The sequence below is a fragment of the Drosophila miranda genome, chromosome XL (assembly GCF_003369915.1).
Source record: "Drosophila miranda strain MSH22 chromosome XL, D.miranda_PacBio2.1, whole genome shotgun sequence".
Taxonomy (NCBI): domain Eukaryota; kingdom Metazoa; phylum Arthropoda; class Insecta; order Diptera; family Drosophilidae; genus Drosophila; species Drosophila miranda.
In genome coordinates, this window is record NC_046673.1 from 19,164,833 (window position 1) to 19,180,783 (window position 15,951).

General features: G+C 46.1%; 2 protein-coding genes and 1 long non-coding RNA gene across 3 annotated transcripts in view; 2 read left to right on the top strand and 1 right to left on the bottom strand.

Moving 5' to 3' along the window:
* Window positions 1–2,531: 2,531 nt before the first annotated feature.
* Window positions 2,532–3,917, top strand: LOC108165313 (gamma-butyrobetaine dioxygenase). Its single transcript, XM_017301351.2, has 2 exons — window positions 2,532–3,485; window positions 3,565–3,917. The coding sequence occupies exons 1-2, from the start codon at window positions 2,590–2,592 to the stop codon at window positions 3,881–3,883; spliced, it is 1,215 nt and encodes a 404-aa protein (XP_017156840.1). The 5' UTR covers window positions 2,532–2,589; the 3' UTR covers window positions 3,884–3,917.
* A 2,837-nt stretch (window positions 3,918–6,754) lies between these two features.
* Window positions 6,755–7,531, top strand: LOC117194425. Its single transcript, XR_004474824.1, has 2 exons — window positions 6,755–7,041; window positions 7,307–7,531. It is a non-coding gene; the product is annotated as an uncharacterized LOC117194425 (long non-coding RNA).
* Window positions 7,532–9,650: 2,119 nt separating this feature from the next.
* LOC108162708 (netrin-B) overlaps window positions 9,651–15,951 on the bottom strand; it is a 69,231-nt gene continuing 62,930 nt past the window's right edge. Inside the window, exons 5-7 of the mRNA XM_017297569.2 lie at window positions 15,823–15,888; window positions 15,512–15,743; window positions 9,651–14,825 (exon numbers count right to left, since the gene is read on the bottom strand). Coding sequence (XP_017153058.1) covers window positions 14,684–14,825; window positions 15,512–15,743; window positions 15,823–15,888 — 440 coding nt within the window. The 3' untranslated portion in view covers window positions 9,651–14,683. The remainder of the gene's footprint in view (window positions 14,826–15,511; window positions 15,744–15,822; window positions 15,889–15,951) is intronic.

Here is a 15,951-nt window from a genome sequence, read left to right on the forward strand (position 1 = left end):
CATGTGGTAGGTGGGTTATGGTTTGGGGTATGAGGACTTCAGGATGTGCACTAAACTGCGGGGCAGCGGCTGCTGTCTCCAACGGAGGAGGCGTTGACCTACAAACAAAAAAACCAAAACGGCATATGACCAATAATGGTAGCCTCCTGCTCTCGCTCCTGCTCCGTCGCATAACTTCGTATAATCTGATGCGATTTTGAGATTTGTAAAGCGAACCATCGCAAACGGAATCAGAATCGGAATCGGACGGAGGATGCCGCACACACAGGAGGAGGCAGTGAACCTGAGTGGATTTTTGTACACCTCGCACATAGAGAAAGCATGGGGTATGTTGGTTTAAAATAAAAGCGATTGATGTGGGAATGTTAATGAGGTATATAATATAGAGGCAACATTTGGCTATAGATTGAACGCGTTCCACCAGCATCTACCCCACAAATCATTGCCAACAGTTGCCACGAAAACTAAACGTCTTGCACGCAGGGTATCACTTGGTCGCTCCATATCTTAGCCGACTTTTAAAAAATGCAACAGAAGGAGGAGTGAGGAGGGTGGAGAAGGAGTAACATCAGGATGAGGAAACGGCAGTGGCAGCAACAAAAACAACAACAACAACAACAGTCGAGTGCCATAAAAGGAGCTAAAGTACAAATCGTTGTCACATGTGAGCCGCATTTTTATGGCCGCCGGCTTGGGAATTTCTGCAACATTTCCAAAAGCCTCCAGCGGCAGCAAATAGCAACAGAAAGGGGCACGGAGCACCGGGGCTGTGGAACAGTGGCAGCCTTGCATGAAGAATTTATTGTCCGCTCTGTAAATGGTCAGAGCAGGCAGACATTTGGGCATTCGACTGGCACTGGCTGCCACTCGATTCAGCTGCAACAGCGTACTCGTACCTGCCTCCCACTGCTGCCCCTGCCCCTACCCCCGTCCCGCTCCACATTCAATTGTGCAACAGGTCAGGTTCACATTGAAGAAGGCGCTGCAATTTTTATTGCTTTCACGAGAATCACTCCGGCGGCGGGAGAAGCCCTTTAAAGGCTCAAAATGCCGCAGCCCAGAGCGGAGCAGAGCCGCAGAGCCCGCAGCCTGGACAAAGATGATTCAATTGATTGATTGATTGATTGATTGACCGCTTTGCTAAAGCAAGCAACATACAGCGTACAGCATACAACCGATAAGGTCTCGCCCCGGGCTCTTATCAGCACTCGGGGCCTACGAAAAGTGACGTCAAGCAAATCTCAGGCCACGTGTGAGAGAGCGAATACATCGAATAAATGCCGAGTCCATAGATTGACAAAAGCCTTAAACGTGGCAGAAAGACTATACGATAATGCTTAAGTAGTTATTGAATTGTATCCCAAAACTTAAAGAAAGGCATTAAGCACCTTTTTGCCTTGAGGAAAATGGGCACTGACGGCCGAAACTGTGGGATCCTGGTCATTCCAGCTGAAAAGGGACCCCCCATTTAGGAGACTGGGTTGAGTTGAATCTGAATCATCGCCGCATCGAGAAGCTGGAAGATTTCGAGCCTATCAGACTTATCAAGTGGCTGTCCCTGCGCTGGAATCCTGTGAAGATAATCGAGAAGCTATCGCTGCTGAAGACTCTGCTGCAGCTGGAGCTCTACGACAACCAGATCAGATTAATCGAGAACCTCGAAAACCCAACCAATCCCAAGGTCCTGGACGTGAGCTTCAATCGGTTAGCCCACATCGAGAATGTGGAGAGGCTGGTGCGTCTGAAGAACCCCAATGCCATCGAGAGCTGGCATTGCTGCAGGCTCACGCTTCACTTGAAGTCCAATCCGTTGGCCAACGATGTGCGCTATCGCCCAAAGTTACGTGACATATTGGCGCAGCTGCAGCAGATTGATGCCACATTGTGCACGAGGCCAAAACCAGGTCAGTAGGCTACAACACTCCCCTACCACTACAATCTGCCATCCTTCGGTCGGTGAAAAATGCTCAAAGAAAATAAAGGCCTTATGTGTCCATTTCTTCAGATTAATATATGATATCTCAAAGAACTAAACATCTAAAGACCAAGGAACTGCTGCAGTAGAAGTGTGAGAAGCAGTCGAAATCATATGATCGATGGTAATGAGCTGTAGGAGCTATACCTGTTCCAAAACCAGAGACATACTGCCCTCAATATCTCTCCATATACACAGATGAGTGCACTCATATCTGAAATGATATCTTAAAGGAGAGTACATTCCAAGATCAGGGGACTGTGGAAACAATCGTATGATTGAGGCCGTAGGTCAAGCACAATCAGAGCAATACGTATGCTCGTACTATCGCCCGATTAAGTGTCACATCTGCTGGGGAGCCATAGGCATTCCATGGGAACTAGTTCCCCCCCTCCCATAAGCTCCACTCGTCGGCGACGTCGTCGTCTCTCGATGCTTGCGATGAGCTGGCAGACAAAGTCCAAAGCCCCAATCCAGCCGCTGATTACACAAAAAGCTGATTTCAGATTTCACTTTCTCACATCTCGCATCTGACATCTCGGGCTGCAGCTCACTCTCTCCGATTCTCCCTCAGTCAGAGACTGTCCGCGAGTCGAGCACGACGTAGCACTAAAATGTGGATTCAAAGACTAGGCCGCGCCCTGGGGCAGGGCAGGCGACACCTTCACGCGAAGATTGTCAAGGGAACGAGCATCGAAGTTCAGCCGGAACCAGAGAGTGCCGCCTCCTCCATGACCTTTCCGGGTGTGTGGCTGCGGGACAACTGCCGCTGCTCGGAGTGCTTCCACGGCACCTCAAAGTCGCGTCGCCTCGACTGGGACACCTTCGACACGGCGGTGCGGCCCCTGAGCATCCGGTCGGACAAGGCCGCCGGGGAGGTGCACGTAAGCTGGAGCGATGCCCACGAGAGCAGCTACACGCTGGACTGGCTCCGGCAGCGCAGCTTCGATGCGGACCGACAGCGGGCGTACCTGGAGGACTTTTACCGTCCCGCCACCCGTCACTGGGCGGGTGCGGAGTTCCAACAGGTGGCCCAGCACTTCGACTACGAGGAGGTGATGGCCAAGGACGCTGCGTTGCAACAGTGGCTCCAGGCGCTGGCCGTCTATGGGGTGGCCCTGCTGCGCGGTGCACCGCTGGACGAGGGTGTGGTGCGGCGCCTGGCGGAGCGCGTGGGCTTCATACGGCGCACCACCTACGGGGAGGAGTTCGTGGTGCAGGCCAAGCCGGGGGCCCAGAACTTTGCCTACCTCTCGCTCCCCCTGCCCCTACACACGGACCTGCCCTACTACGAGTACAAGCCCAGCGTGAACATCCTCCACTGCGTCGTCCAGACTGAGTCCCAGGGAGGCAGCAACCTCCTGGTGGACGCCTTTCACATTGCCGACCGCCTGCGCAGCGACCATCCCGAGGACTTTGAGCGACTCTGCCGGATACCCGTGGACTGGAACGACATTGGCAGCGAGGATGGCCGGCAGTTCCACAACATCTGGCGGGCGCCCGTCATCTGGTGAGACATTTCCCACACACTTCCACTAGAGCCAGATCAGATCTTGGCTAACTTTTGCTCTAACTCTCTCCAACAACAGTCTGGACTCAGAGGGCAAGTACACGCGGATCAACCACAGTGTGCCCCAGCGGGACAGCCACTTCAGTGTGCCCCTGGCGGAGGTGGAGCCCTGGTATGAGTCCTACTCGCGCTTCGTGCGCCTGGCCCGCGACGATGCCCACGCCTTCAAGACGCGACCCGGCGATGTGCTGACCTTCAACAACATCCGCCTGCTCCATGGACGCACTGGCTACGACGACACCGAACAGAACTCCCGCTACATAGTGGGGGCCTATCTCGACTGGGACATCATCTACTCGCGGCTCCGGGTGCTCAAGAAGCGCCCCGCCATCCAATAAAAGTCAGGCGCAAAAGCCTTCCCCTAAAAAGAAACATATTTTCCAAGCCATTTGATGGCAGAGCTTTGAATTTGAGAATTTGAATAGTGCTCTCTGCTCGGCTCGGCTCTGCTCTGCTCCTCCTCGCGGCTTCCACATGCCACATATGCTCCTGCCACACCCCTAATCAGGATTTAGCCTAAGGCGCTGAGATTTAGGCAGTTAAAGCCACTCAAGCGCAAAAATGAAAAGTTGTAAAAACTCATGACACTGGGAGCTGGGAGGCCACTGGGATGGGAATGGGAATGGGGATGTCGTTGCTTATTTGCATCGCGGCATTGCCTGACAAATCGTTTGTGAAAATGATTGACAGCCGGCGGGGGAATGGGTCACGGAATGGGGCAGCCCTAGTGGGAGGCTGAGAAAATTGGCCCCTGGCCCCCGGGCCCCGGGTTATGGGAGGGGGGAATCGCTTACGAGCGAGCATTCCAGACAAATGCCAACACCTTCCCACTAGAGTTTTCACTGGCAATCGGAGTTTTGGAGTGCATTAACCCTCTAGTGCGGGAGAAACACCGTTAATCGCTTAACACGCGCTCCTTGAGGTGGCATCTCCTTGGGGTCTTTGGGTCCTTGGGCCCTTGGATCCTTGGGTCCTTGGGCCGCACCGAAATCTGCCTTGGGCTGCAAAAAACTTTCTATGCCAATTTCCTTTTGAATATTTTATAGGGCTCCATTATGCCTACTTATGTCTTGTTATAGTAATAAAATAAAATTTAAAAAGTGTGTGCTGAAGTGCCGGGTTGCGGGCGGGGGGCGTCGAGAAAATTGTTAAGAAAAATATGAAAAGTCTGTGGTAACAAAAAAAAAGAAAACCCCCAACGACTCCGCCGGCAACTGGAAAACATTTCGAACAACAGTTACAACAGCCATCATCTCCACATCGACATGGCTACGGCAACGGCGACCCCCATTCGCATCCCCAATCCCTGCTCTGCCACTGGCAACAATAACAACAGTAGTAGCAGCGGCAGCGGCAGCAGCAACAACGAGTGGAAAAATAAAAAACCTAAAGGAGTGGGAAGGAGGGAAGCAGGAAAAAAAGGACCAGAGGCGGCGGAGTATAGGAGTTGTAGAAGAGATTTTGCGGCTAGCATTCGGCTGGAGTGGCCCTGGAAGTCGCTGTAATTGTGGATCCGCTTTGCCGGACAAAATCTGTGGTACAACGGTAGCTCGAGTACCCATATTTCTCACTCATAGTCCTTCTATGAAGGATGGTTGGGGATGCAAATGTATGAGAAGCAACATTTTTAAGGCAGATATTTCTGTAAATATCATTAAATTGTGTTGAAATTCTTCCCTTTTGTATAATTCAATTAAATATTACTCTTTTGGGTACATATTGCATATTGACGCCCAAGAATAACTTCTGCCTAAGACTAGGCAATGAAAATGATTGCTCCGCACTCTGATCAAAAGCGCTGCATACTTCCCGGCTGGGAATCCCCGGGAGAGCATCTCTCGCAGATAATTCGATTGATCTTACTCGCTGAACGTAGCGCATCCATCCCATCTATGTACACATTTGCTGCTTGTGGCCACAGAAAGGCCTTTCCATGGGAAAGTACGAACGTGGAAAAGCACGGGGATATGTGTGGCCTATGCTATGCCACATGGAGCCATGGCTCCCTGTGCAAATGTTTGAGGGCGAATGGAGTGTATTCCCTTAACACGCATCATGACGCCCAGACGAAAAGCGTACAACTTCTTTTTCGTTCTGCACTCCCACCCTTCCCCCGGCCCCACGTCCACAATGCTTGGAAAAGCGACGAGAAAATGAAAAGTCTATAAAAAGTTTACTTTTTTAATACTTTTCGCATTTATATGTAATAAAAATCTTGTAAAATGCGCCTTTTTTGCACTTCACAATGCGCCCCATGTGGATGGGCATCCCCCCACCTAGCACTACTCCCCCCGAAACACCCGCCCTCGAACCACCCCTCGTTTAGGGTTCAGTGCAAAATTCTGTTATACTCGACTGGCGTCTCGGGCTTTCGGCCTCCGGCAACTTGCAACTATGGAACCACAGTTCTGGATCTTCCTGGTTCCAGGGGATCCAAGGAGGAGAGTCCTGGGCCTGGCTGCTTCTGTAACTTTTGTGTAACATTTGCTGCAACAACAAGTGGCAGCACTTGAAATCCAAGCGGCGTAATTCCAGCAGACGACCAGAACGAGAATGCTTCTTAGCCGGGGCTAAGCATCTCCTAGGGGGCTGCCGCTTCCGCCGCCCCGCCCGAATGAATGAGTCTTTGAGCAAAGAACGTGGAGATGTTGTCAGGAGCGAGGACGAGGACAAGGACGGACAAAAACAACATTATTGAGGAAAAAGGTTTAATGCGGCCTAAGCTCTCCGTCTCCGTTTTCTTCCTCTAAAGGATATCTCGCCCTGATGGTGGTGGTGGTGGTGGTGATGGTGGGTGGGTCGTCAATCGGCATTTGGCATTTGGCATTTCTAGCCATGGCAACCCCTCCGCCCCGCACAACCCCCAAACCACTCCCAACCTAAACCCAAAACCCAAAGCGCTGATGAGGTTGTGCAGCAGGCCACAAAATCCCAGTTGCCTGCCTCCGCTGATTGGCCAACTAATCCCGTCATATCTTTGAACAGGGTAGCAGCGAGTCCGGGATCCCCGTCTTCCCCTCCCCACCCCCACACAGCACGTTTAATAAAGTCCTGGAGAAAAGTGAGAGTGAAAGAGCTTTGCCGGGGCAAGCATTTTTCAATTTTTCACTTTAATCAAATTAAAATTCATTCGTTGCGCTTATGAAGCGTGCAAGGGCGTGAGGGGCACAGCCCAGGCAAAAAGTGGGTTTTGTTGTACCACTGTCTGCCGCTGACAGACGGAGCCGCGACGCGACGCGTCCCTTGCACATTGCCAGGGCAACGGTCCCGGCCCATGAGCCCATCCACCCACCAGCCCGCGAAGTTTGAATGATTTTTTGTGAAGCCTGATATCCTCTGGAGATATTTTGGGAACGAAATTCATGGAGTGGAGATTGCAGATCATCCGAAATCGCTGAAAATTGCTATATCGCTATTTTCTACTGATATTTACGCAAGAGCCTACACAAGAACACCTCGAATTGTCATGAATTTCAATGGAATTCTATTTGCCAGGGTATTTTCGTTGTCTATCATCCAGCAGTGACATGCTCTGGCACTTACTTCTCATCGTTTTTTATTTCTTTGTTAAGTTTGCCAGCCCGAAAACTTGGTCCGCAGCTTTGCATTGCGGTCGACTTCCGTCTCCCGACTAGCAACATCCCCATACCCATACCCATCCGCATTGCCATTTCCATCCAAAGTCCCATCCCCATCCCCCCAGCCGAAACTCGAACGCTGCAAGGCATTTTTTGGGCAACTACAATGAATGTACATTTTAGGCAGAGACCCGGACTCGGACCCGGACCCGGACCCAGACCCTGGCACGGATGCAACAGCAGAAGTAGCAGCAGCAGCCACCCCCCAGTTCCAGTACCAAGGCCCGGGGCGATGAAATTTGATAAATATGCGTACATATTAGTTTCAGACCCACCCACGGATGAGCGAGAGATGAGAGCCAAAGCTCGAAATAAAACTAAAAAACAGCCCCCGGGCGGAAATTTTACTTAAATTGCGCTTTAAATTAATTTTCCCCGGCCAAGGACGAGCCAGAACACCGCCCTTTCCCTGCGATGAGTGGTGTCGAGTGCTGTGCCGAGATTTCCGAACCTCCCAAAAGTGTGATTATGCAGCACTTCTGCAGGACAACTCGTAGGACTAAGACTACGACCAGAACTTGGACTTGGGCTAGGACTAAAACTTGGTCGAGGGACAGACATGATTGGGTTGGGTGTCTGGCACAATAAACTGCTTATGCAAATGCAAAATCAATAAGAAGGGCTGATGCTGATGTTAATGCCCCTCCTATTCGGAATGGAGCCCCGTATCTTTTTCCAGCACAGGAGTAGTCGAAGAAGTTTTGTTGAACGCTGCATAATTTTAATTGGGAATTAATTTACAGAATGGTAATACAGCTGATGCATGCTCTTCTTTTTATACCCGATACTCAAAATGAGTATTGGGGTATATTAGATGTGTGGTGAAAATGGATGTCCGTCCGTCTGTCCGTCCGTCTGTCCGTCCCTATCAGCGCCTAGTGCTCAAAGACTACAAGAGCTAGAGCAACGACATTTTATATCCGGACTTCTGTGATATGTCACTGTTGCAAGTATATTTCAAAACTTTGCCCCGCCCACTTCCGCCCCCAGAAAGTTGGCGAAAATCTGTGGCATCCCCAATTTCAAACATACGAGAAAACAGAAAACGCCGAATCGTAGAGGATCACTATATCTTTTAGAATGCAAAATCTGAACTAGATCGTAAAATTATTATAGGCAGAATCAAGAAAACAATTTCATTCTCTCGCTCTGTCTCTCTCTAACACACAGGTTTCATGGTCGGCTTTGCCTATTGCAAAATGTGAGTTCAAGGATCTCAGAGACTATAAGAGCTAGAGCAACCAAATTTGGTATCCACACTCAAGTGATATCGGACCTTGACAGTTAGTTTCAAAATATCGATACACCCCCTTTCGCCTTCGCAAAGGACGAAAATTTGGGGCACCCACAAATCTCAGCGTTCAATATTAGCGGCGTCTGCCGGAGGAGAGCCATACTGACTAAGTATCGGGTATAAATGTAGAGTTGCAGTCTTCGCAGCAACTCACGACGTTCCCCCTCGTTGTTCTTATTCATTACAGTCTATTCCTGCTCCAGTACTTGCAGCCAAGGCAAAAGTTCATTTCACTGTGCAGCCGAAAAGTGTGCTACATATTTTTTAAACAGAAAAATGTACCTAAATGCATTTCGGTACATCTTAACACAGTACTCGTAGAGTAAAAAGGATCGCTTTTTTAACAAGACCACCACTCCCAGTAGTACCTACTATATATATTTTGGATAAAAGTGCCAGTCCTACTGCCAGACCAATCTGTAGATCGCGGCAGGTAAGAGAACGCCTTCCGTTGCCCAATTTGTAGTAAATGGTACCACATTTGGCTTGGACCTGTATAAAAATCAAGCAAATATTGATAATTTTTAGTAAAGCTATCAGTCCCGCCCGTTCAAGTTCTACAAGAAACCTCACAAGCCTGTGGAAGAGACATCCTTTATTAATAATAGAGCTTATCGAAAATATTATAAATATTGTGAGTCCAAGCTGAAAAACTTACCATTCTGCAAATATCCTAAACCCACCAATGAAAAGAATCGTTCGAAATTGACTTTGTTATTATTATTTTTATTATTATTGTATTATTATTAGCAATTTGTCCACTTAATTCGATTAAACTTTCATGCTTGTTTTTGCTTGTTTTTCGGTTTTTTACTTTTTCAAGTACACATAAATGATATACATATATATATATATATTTTCTTGTGTTTTTTTGTTTTTGTATATATAACTTGGAGTCGGAGGCTCCAACTGCTTGCCTTTGATATATGTAGTTCTTGCCTTCCGTTTGACACACAAAAATTGCATATGTTTTTACTGTATTGTGTTGTGTTTTGTGGTGTGTATAATTATGATTAATCATAGAATTATGTATATATGTATATATATATATATATTGATTTTTTATATAATATATAAGTACCAACTACAATACTTTAATATCAGACAATGTGAATTCTTCTGCCGCATGCTACAGTTTTTTGTTTTTGTTTTGTTGCTTTCTTGCAGTAAGTATTTTTTGTTTCTTTTTGTTTCGTGGCTCAACAAAATATTTAGCAATAATGAAAATTGATATCATTTCTGTATTACCGTCCTCTCCCTCATCCTGCTTCTTCTGTTTTTGAGTATTTACAAAAAATCTAAGAAAAAAAAGACTTTCTCTTTTCCTTTTCCTTTTTTTTGATTTTGATTATATGTATGTATCTGCGTATGTATGTATGCACTCTATAGATATATGTTTTGTATATACGTAGCTTATCATATGAATAATTCTTTCTGCTGGACAAACACACACACTGGCTATTCGCATTAGTTAGACGAAAAACAGCAAAAAAAACAACACATTCTATTCGAATTAATCGTGTGTGCTAGAGGATATGTGTGATTAGTGAAGGATATGCTTAAGGCATATGCAAATATGGGAAACGATAGGGGGAAATGTTCTCTAAGAATGCACTACCGAAACTTCGATCTCCGATCTCCGATCTTTCCGTAACATATATATATATATAAATACAGTGTATATCCTTTTTGCATATATCCTTTATCCTTTATGCGTTTACGTTTACGTTTATGTTTTATATATTCATTTATCGTTAAGATTAGGAAAAAAAAATGTGGTTTAAATAAATAAACTGCTTGACATATCGACTAATGACTAATTTGGTTATGTTTTTGCATCTCCTCCCACTCATCCCACTCCTCCCACGCTCTCACGTGCTCTCCTGTTTTTTTTAGTATTTTTTAAGTACTTTCTCTCCATCATTCGCTCTCTTTTCTCTCAAAGAGTATATTTTTTTTTCATTTTTTATCATTTTTTTCTTCTTTTTTTTTTTTGCGGAAACGGAAGTCAATTTGTCAGCTTGGGGCTGTTGTTGTTGTTTTTGTTGTTGCTTTTGTTGTTCTTGCAGTCGATTTTTGTGGGTGCTATATACTGTTACATATTTTTAAGTTTTTGTTTTTAGGTTCTTTTGGTGGGCATATTGAAAATCTTTTCTTACCAGAATGCTAGTGATACAGTTACGTAACCCCTCCCTCCCCACCCCTATGATACCTCAACCTCCCGTAATGCAATGTGGTTAAAAGAAGAGAACAGTGGCTCATTCCACTGCCATCATCGTCGCATCAATTTATATGCTAATGGAGCTCTGGCAACCCTATTTAAAATACATATGCGACAACACGCCTATTTCCATGCCACGCCTACCGCTGCCCCAACTTCCCCACTCCCCCCACTCCCATCACTCGTTTAATGAACAGCGAAATAAAATAATACAAAAAAAAATGTAAAGAAAGAAACCCAATTTATTTAAATATATATAAATGCTTTATACGCGTTCATTCTCATATGTATCCGTATATAAATTAATATGCTTTTTCATGGCCATACACCCACACACGCACTCGTACTATATCCGACTGGCCACGCCCCCCTTCCACCCTTCAGCACGTTGACAAAATTCAGTTAACGCAAAATCTCATTTAAATATGCATGAAGGCAGGCGGAAGGAGGCAGGAGGCAGGCAGCCACAGCCGGCCATGGTCGGCGATGGAACCCGCAATTGAATTTCCACCATTTTCCCATTACCCCATTTCACTGCTGTACTTTTTGTTGTTTTTTTTCCCCCCGCTGAATCGCACTTTTTCCAACATTTATTTAATGCCTTTTTTCTGTCCAGGTAAAGAGTGTTTACGAGTATTTCCCGGCCAGACGTGACAAGATCTATTAATGAAGGGAAACAATGGACGTTTGGTACCATTATGGTTTCGCGAAAATGTCAGAATGCTATAAGATCTACAGGGAACCGATGGGAGAAAGTTGTAGAATGGATAGCCACTGGGAAAAGGACTTTAAAATGGATCGATTGCACAATAATATATTTCGATAGAACTGGCCCAGAGACAAATAAGAAAGACTCAGAAACGCCACTTTCCTTTGAAGGATCATTACAGAAAAGAGGAAAAAGGCTAGAAGATAGATCTCCTACTCTCCCCATTCCTAGTTTTTCCCCTTTATCCTTCCGCTTTGCACACCGTTGGGTAACGCTGACGCACATTAAAATGTTGTTTAAATTTATACAGTTTACAGTTGACAATTTTGCATTTATCTTGCTCGAGGACACACTCCCTCTCCGCGTTACCCCACCCCAAAAGAGTGCCCATGTCAGGGTCCGTGTCCATGTCCATGTCCATGTCCCCATCGGTGTCCACGTCCGTGTCTGTGGGGGACACACGTGTGTTTATGACTCATACGCCATGTTGGTCAGCGTACAGCCAGATCCAGATGCAGATGCAGAACCATCACCAGAGTCCGGACCAGAACCAGAGCCAGGGCTAATTATGCGTCCCTGGGCGGAGAGTGAATGCAAACACAAATCTCGGCTTAAATGCCGCAGCACTGCTGCTGACTGTCCCACTGTCCGACAGTCCCTGCATATGTTGCCCCCATTTTGATTTATCATACATCATGGTCATGGTCGGACCTGAATAACTTGTGAATGGTAAATGGCTCTAGAGGGGAGCATATGGGAATGAGAATGGGAATGGGAATGAGGCGACAGCCATCCGACACATCATACGGCAATGGCAACAAAAGGCCTCAGCACCAGTTCCAGTCCCAGTCCCAGCTATCGGCTGCCCCAGAGTAGGTGTCTCGTACCTCTGACGATGTGTCCCAAAGATCTCGATTCAGTCACTCTCTTGGCGGACACACAGGGGATGGCGGACAGCAGACATCGGACATTGGACAGGCAGGCCGAACATAAACATGAAAATAAATTCATTAAAACATTTATCAAGTTCGACACTTGGCTGTCATATATCATGTTACATTTTGAGCTCGAAACATGTTTAATCCGCGTGCCAGCCGGGGTAAAAAAATGTAACTGCAATCGTTCGAGGGTAGCAGGGGGAGGGGGGGCCATCAGCCCACGAAGTTCATTCCCCATATCACGCTTCGGTCTCTGTTTGCTTTTGCTTTTGGTTTTTGCTTTTTTTGTTTTTAATTTGTGTAACGTGTGGAACCATGTTGTCTGTTGTTGTTTCGTTGATGCATATCGCGCTGCCACAGTGGAAACCGGCTAAGGGGGAATGCAACCATCACCTGGCGAATAGGCGCGGGATGGGCAAAGGTATTCTTTGAGTAGTTGATCTACGATACTTCGATACGCTAAAAAACAGAAAATCCTAGGAAAACTGTTCCTTCCTTGGGAACCATTGGCGATTGAGGTATCACTGTATGAAGAGGTTCCCCCACAAATGAGTTTTCGGACGCTTCAAGTGCTCCATGGCCTACACACATGCTGGAAAACGAGTTACAAAAACTCTTCCCTCTGCCCCCCTCCCCGACAAAGCCCATTACACCGATCAATCTTTCCCTCTCTCAGTCTTTAATTTTAGAAAAAGACAAATTCAGATCGAACGAGAGAGAGAGACAGAGAGGGGAGTAGAACGGGGCAATTTGCATGCATAATTCAAATTGAATATTAAATTCAAATAAATGCATTTTAAATGAGTATTTTTTCTGTTTGATGGCGAAACGGCGCGGGGCTCGAATTGACTTTTTATTGATGCATTCATCAAACAAATTGTTATGCAAAGGCGCGTGAAAAATCAACTAGTATATTGTCAATAAACATGTGCATAATTAACAAAAAATTCTTGAGAGGAGTTTTTCAATCAGCCACCAAACAAAAAAAATGCTAAACCGGAATCGAGAGCGTTGAAGCGATCAAAAAAAAGCAAAATCAAAAAATGTTAAATATTAAATAAGCAATTTGGCAAATATCGAAAAATGGAATCAATGTTTGGTTAAGAGAATGTATGGCATAGGCAAAAAGTGTTTGAAAGGCCTGTGAAACGTTAGGGGTGTTCCGCGTCATGACATTGAAACACATATTTGGATAATCTTAATGGATCAGAGCTTACGATGAGGTATTCAAATTTATGTGGAAAATGTTGTCGATTGAAGTTCAAAATAATTAACATGGAAATTGATTGCTTTGATTTCCCTTTTGCTTTGGTTTTGATGTTCGGAGATGTTGTTGACGCAATCTTTTACACCAATTCTTCTTTGAATTCAATTTTGGGACTAAACAGATCCAAAAATGAGCTTGAGATCATCTTTAAGTGTTGCATCATTAGTCACAGATTAAGATCTCGCTGTGTTAAGTGTTCCATTCCACTATCATAGCTCTTATTCCACGCTGGAAACTTTTCCCCCAGTAGTAAATTCGCATAAATGCCCTACATTTTCCTTGACCAACTTTTGCACCACTCGGTCGGGTGCCCCTAATAAACTCTGTGTGATGTGTGCGTGTCCGTGTGCGCTTGTGAAAGCCTGCCGCCATCTGGCACCCCTCTGGTCAAGGCTCATGTTGTTGGTTTATGGCTGCACTTACTACTATATGTGTTAACTGTGGCCTGTTTGTCTATCCCCCCTCTCCCCACAGTCCTGTCCCCCTCAATTGTCCATTGAATGTCCGATGTCCGTTTGTTTGTATGTCTGGTCGGGTGGCGGCCTCGCGACACGCGACGTTCAGCGTTTTTCGCACTTGTTTTTGTCTTTGTTTTTTACTTTTTTCTCAATTTATAACTGTTTTTTATGGCCTGCATTCCACTATGCCACTCCACCCCACCCCTCTCCGCTCCACCAGCTCCGATGTCACGTAACTGTAATTAGCATTTTGGTATTTTGTTGTATTAAAAGGGAGTATGTATTTTTTTCTGTTTGTAAAATCATTTTATAGACTAGAGAAATGCCCCCAGAAAGAAAGATTATTAATCATTGGGTATCTCCAACGATTCTATTGAGGATGTTTTAGGCGTGTCTAGTGTTTAGGATTTCTCTCTCTCTCTTTCTCTGTGTGTGTGTGTATTTTTTAAGGGGGCAGTTTTGAGTTTAAGTTTGAGTTTTGATTATTAATTTATAGCATGATGCCGAAGAAGGTCAAAAACTTGAGTAAACTGTACAATTTATACAAAAACCGATACCTAGCCAAGTGTATGAAATTGAAATCCGCTCTGACATATTCCGTTTCCGGTTCGATTCAACTGCATTTGCGGGCCCGCCGCTGGAAGCGCTTCATGCGCAGCGACCACTCGTCCTTCCACTCCAAAACGACTGAGCTGGGACCGATGGCCAGGTATCCAGGCGCCGCCTCCGAATCGCGTCCAAGTATAAGATATGATCTGAACGAAATGAAACAGAGCAGATAATAAGAAATGTTAGATTAATAATAAACTGAAATTAATTGACAGGGGCGTTGGGATAAGGAGCCAGAGGTTTCCTCTGTCTGTTCATATCAACTGTTCATAAGTTTTCTCCACCACCAAGATCGGGGTCACCGCTAACCTTACCACTTATCACCCTCTTACATACACCTATCACGTGCATATATACACATGTGAACACCTTTCACATTTCTTTTAAAGCAGAAAATATAGTGCAACGAAAGGTCAGATCAAGTAGGCCGGCTTGAGGACAGACCAAGAAGGACATGCCATCTCCTCAAAGCTGCTGCTCGTTCAGTCCTCGGGTCTGTGGTCCAATCGATTCCAATCCCGACGATGGAGATTTGGAAATCAGAACCAGAAGAGTGGAACAAGTCGAGGATAATGGAATCATTGAAAAAAGAAGTCAAGTCTTCAGAGAACCGATTATATATAGTGGACAGCGATCAGAGTCGTTGGAGCAACGGTTCAACCGGCAGCGAAAGGTTACAGGCAAAGTGGTGGACCCTCGAGAACACCTGGAGAAAGTGTTCGGGATGTATCGTCCAAAGGGACCTACAAATTGTGAGGGACGAACACTCTTATGCGGAGGCCAGTCTAACGATAGGTTCCCGCAAATATTTCCCATATTGAGTAGTACTTACTTATTCAGCTTGATTTTGGGACACTGGCACTCGATGCTCTTGCGTGGCACCAGCAGCATCATATTGCCACGACCGAGCAAGGAGCTGGTCGTGCCCGACATGGGATTCCGCTTGAAGATCGTCTGGATGTTGATTTCGTATTTGTAGATTTCATTCTGTCGTTCGATCGAGAACTTTTCCGTGCTAATGTCCTGGGAGGCGCGATCGTGGCCAATAACCTTGGCCAAAATGGCTGCAATTAAGGCACAAAAATGAATCGAAAATAAGAAGAGATCGTATATAGAGAGAGAGAGAGGGAGGGCGTCTCTTACCATAATCTTCCATGCAAAACTTGTTCAGATTGAGCTTCTTGGGACTGGCCTTGCACTTGCCGCAATCTGTGGAGAGATATAGGAGAGGGGAAATATTTTCTGGGGAAAATCGAGCTGGTTTTCTTTGAG